At 35.4% G+C, this 2,891-nt stretch overlaps 1 protein-coding gene across 1 annotated transcript in view; it reads left to right on the plus strand.

The window, feature by feature from the left end:
• Positions 1–2,891, plus strand: part of IPO7 (importin 7) — a 60,605-nt gene that overhangs the window by 36,848 nt on the left and 20,866 nt on the right. The window contains exons 11-12 of the mRNA XM_003781088.2: positions 500–576; positions 908–1,024. Coding sequence (XP_003781136.1) covers positions 500–576; positions 908–1,024 — 194 coding nt within the window. The remainder of the gene's footprint in view (positions 1–499; positions 577–907; positions 1,025–2,891) is intronic.

Genomic DNA, 2,891 nt, shown 5'->3' on the forward strand with positions numbered 1-2,891 from the left:
AAAAAAAAAAAAAAAGAGACTGAGTCTCACCCTGTCACCCCAGTAGAATGCTGTGGGGTCACAGCTCACAGCAACCCCCAGCCCAGCTATTTTTTTGTTGCAGTTTGGCTGGGGCCAGGTTTGAACCCACCACCAATGATCAATGTGTTTCAATTATACTTTTGGATCCCATCTCAGTTATCATATATATATTCATGGGATTTGAGAAGACACATTGGAGTTACAAGGAGTCCCTGCATGGCACTAAAGATGATTTGGTTAACTTTTTTTTGTCCTTCTTGCTACCAAAATCTTTTTTACTTTTTGTAATTGGTATTTCTGTGACTATTGTAAATTATATGGGGATATAGGTTCATTTTCATATTCCTCTTAAATGAAGTTTTGGACTTTTTTTCATATTCTTTTTTTTTAACAGCATCATTTGTAAACTGTGTAATATAAAAATGGTGAAAAAATTGAAGTTGCCATTTTTTGTCTTAATTTTAAATTTGTTTTTTAGATGTGTTTGAAGATTTCATTTCTCCTACCACTGCTGCCCAGACACTTTTGTTTACAGCCTGTAGTAAGAGGAAAGAGGTAAGTAATGTGTAGATAACTTTTGCTATATTATTTTAAATTTATTCAAATATACATTCAGTTGCAAATGTTAGTCATGTGAGTCATTTTGTTAGTATTTTTTTTGTTTGTTTTATTTTATTTTTATTTTTTGAGACAGGGTCTCCTGTTGTCATCCTGAGTGGAGTGCTATGGCATCCTCACAGTTCACTGTACTCAAATTGCGGGCCTCAAGTGATCTTCCTGCCTCAGCCTCCCAAAGTGTTAGGATTACTGGTGCCCAGCCTGTTGGTATGTTTTTCAAGCACTGTCGGCATAGCCAATAAAGTACTACTTTGCTCTTTTAATTTAGGTACTGCAAAAGACCATGGGATTTTGTTACCAGATCCTTACAGAACCAAATGCTGATCCTCGAAAAAAAGATGGAGCCCTGCATATGATTGGCTCCTTAGCTGAAATACTTCTGAAGGTATTGCTTCTTTTGTGTATGTATGTGTGAGTGTGCAGTTAGTTTTATAAAATTAACAGCTTTATTGAGATCCAGTACACAAACCATGCAATTTGCCCTTGCAAATTATTTACAAAATGTTTATGCCTCAGTAGTTTTTATTTTATTCAGAGTTGTACAGCCATCACGGCCATGCAATTCCAAAACATTTTCATGACTCCCAAAAGAAACTCTATACACATTAGCATTCACTCCCTGTTTAACCCCAAATTCCCAACCATGGGCTACTCATAGTCTTCATTTGTCTATAGAATTTGGTTTTTTCTGAACATTTCATACAAATGAAACAGTATAAAATGTGATGCTTCATTTATTTGTAATGTTTTCAAAGTTTATGTGATAGCATGTGTCACTGTTTTATTGCAAATTATATTTCATTATATTAATATACACATTTTGCTTATCCATTTGTCAGTTTACACTTTGGGGCTGTTATGAACAGCACTGTTGTGAACATTTGTGTACAAGTTTTTGTGTGGACAGATGTTTTCAGTTCTCTTGGGTATGTACCAGGAGTGTCTAAATTGACAATCATATTTCGAGAAGTTACAGGACTGTTTTCAAAGTGAATGTATCATTTTATATATATATATAAGGGTTTCAGTTCTCTACATCTTCACAAATATTATTTTCTGTCTTTTCAATCATAGCTGTTGTAGGGAATATGAGGTAGTATCTCACAGCAGTTTAGGTTTGCATTTTCTTAATGGCTAATGATGAGAATCTTCTCATGTGCTTATTATCCACTTGCATTTATCCTTTAGCGAAATATCTATTCAAATTGCCCACTTTTATTTAAGTAGTCTTTTTATTGAATTGTTCGAAATATTTCATATATGTGATTTGCAAGAATTTTTTGCCATTCTTTAGGTTATGTTTTCACTTCTTTCTTTTCCTTACCTTTTTTTAACTTTTTTTGATCAAATGTTTTCACTTTCTTGAAGGTATCATTTGATAAGATTTTGGTATGTCTAATTACTGTTTTCTCTTGTTGGCTTATGCTGAAAGTACTTTTATTGTGTGTTATCTTTACATGTTGCAAGATAATTGTAAAACTGTTTTTCTTCTCAATGTATTGATCTTGATGGCAGTTTGTAAAATTGAATGCTGCTGTTTAACTTAGTGGTAACAAGCCTTTTAGAGGAGTTTGTTATAACAAAAAAACACATCAACACTTGGAAAATTGGAGAAGACTACAGATAAAACAACTGAATGCAATGTGAGATTCTAGACTGGATCATGAACCAGAAAAAGACACATCATGCTTTTGTTACATAAGCTTTATAACAAGGAATGACAGACTGATTAGATTATGTTTGGCAACCTCATCTTAATGGTACATGCTGTGTCTGACTTCTTATTTAAGATCTATGGCCAGACACAGTGGCTCACGCTTATATCCTGTGGGAGGCCAGGATTATAGCACTGTGGGCGGCCAAGGCAGGTAGATTACTTGAGTTGAACCAGGTGTGGCAGTGCTCAGGCACTTGAGACCAGCCTGAGCATGAGTGAGACCCCCATCTCTACTAAAAAAGTAGAAAAAAGAAAACCTAGCTGGGCATAGTATCACACACCTGTTGTCTCGGGGGGCTGAGGCAAGAGGATTGCTCAAGCCCATGGTGTTTGAGGTTGCTGTGAACTATGATGCCGTGGCCCTCTACCCAGGGCAACTGAGTAAGACTCTTGTCTCAAACTTGTCTCAAACAAAAAAAAGAAGCAGCAGCAGCAAATATTTAGTCATTATCCCTTCCTACTACCACAACTTTTCTTCACTGACTTGGTGGTTATTTTGTGTGCAGGTTGTATCTTTTTTTTTTTTTTTTTTTTT

The sequence above is a fragment of the Otolemur garnettii genome, unplaced genomic scaffold (genome assembly GCF_000181295.1).
Source record: "Otolemur garnettii isolate 467f Iridium unplaced genomic scaffold, OtoGar3 scaffold00001, whole genome shotgun sequence".
NCBI classification, from domain to species: Eukaryota; Metazoa; Chordata; class Mammalia; order Primates; family Galagidae; genus Otolemur; species Otolemur garnettii.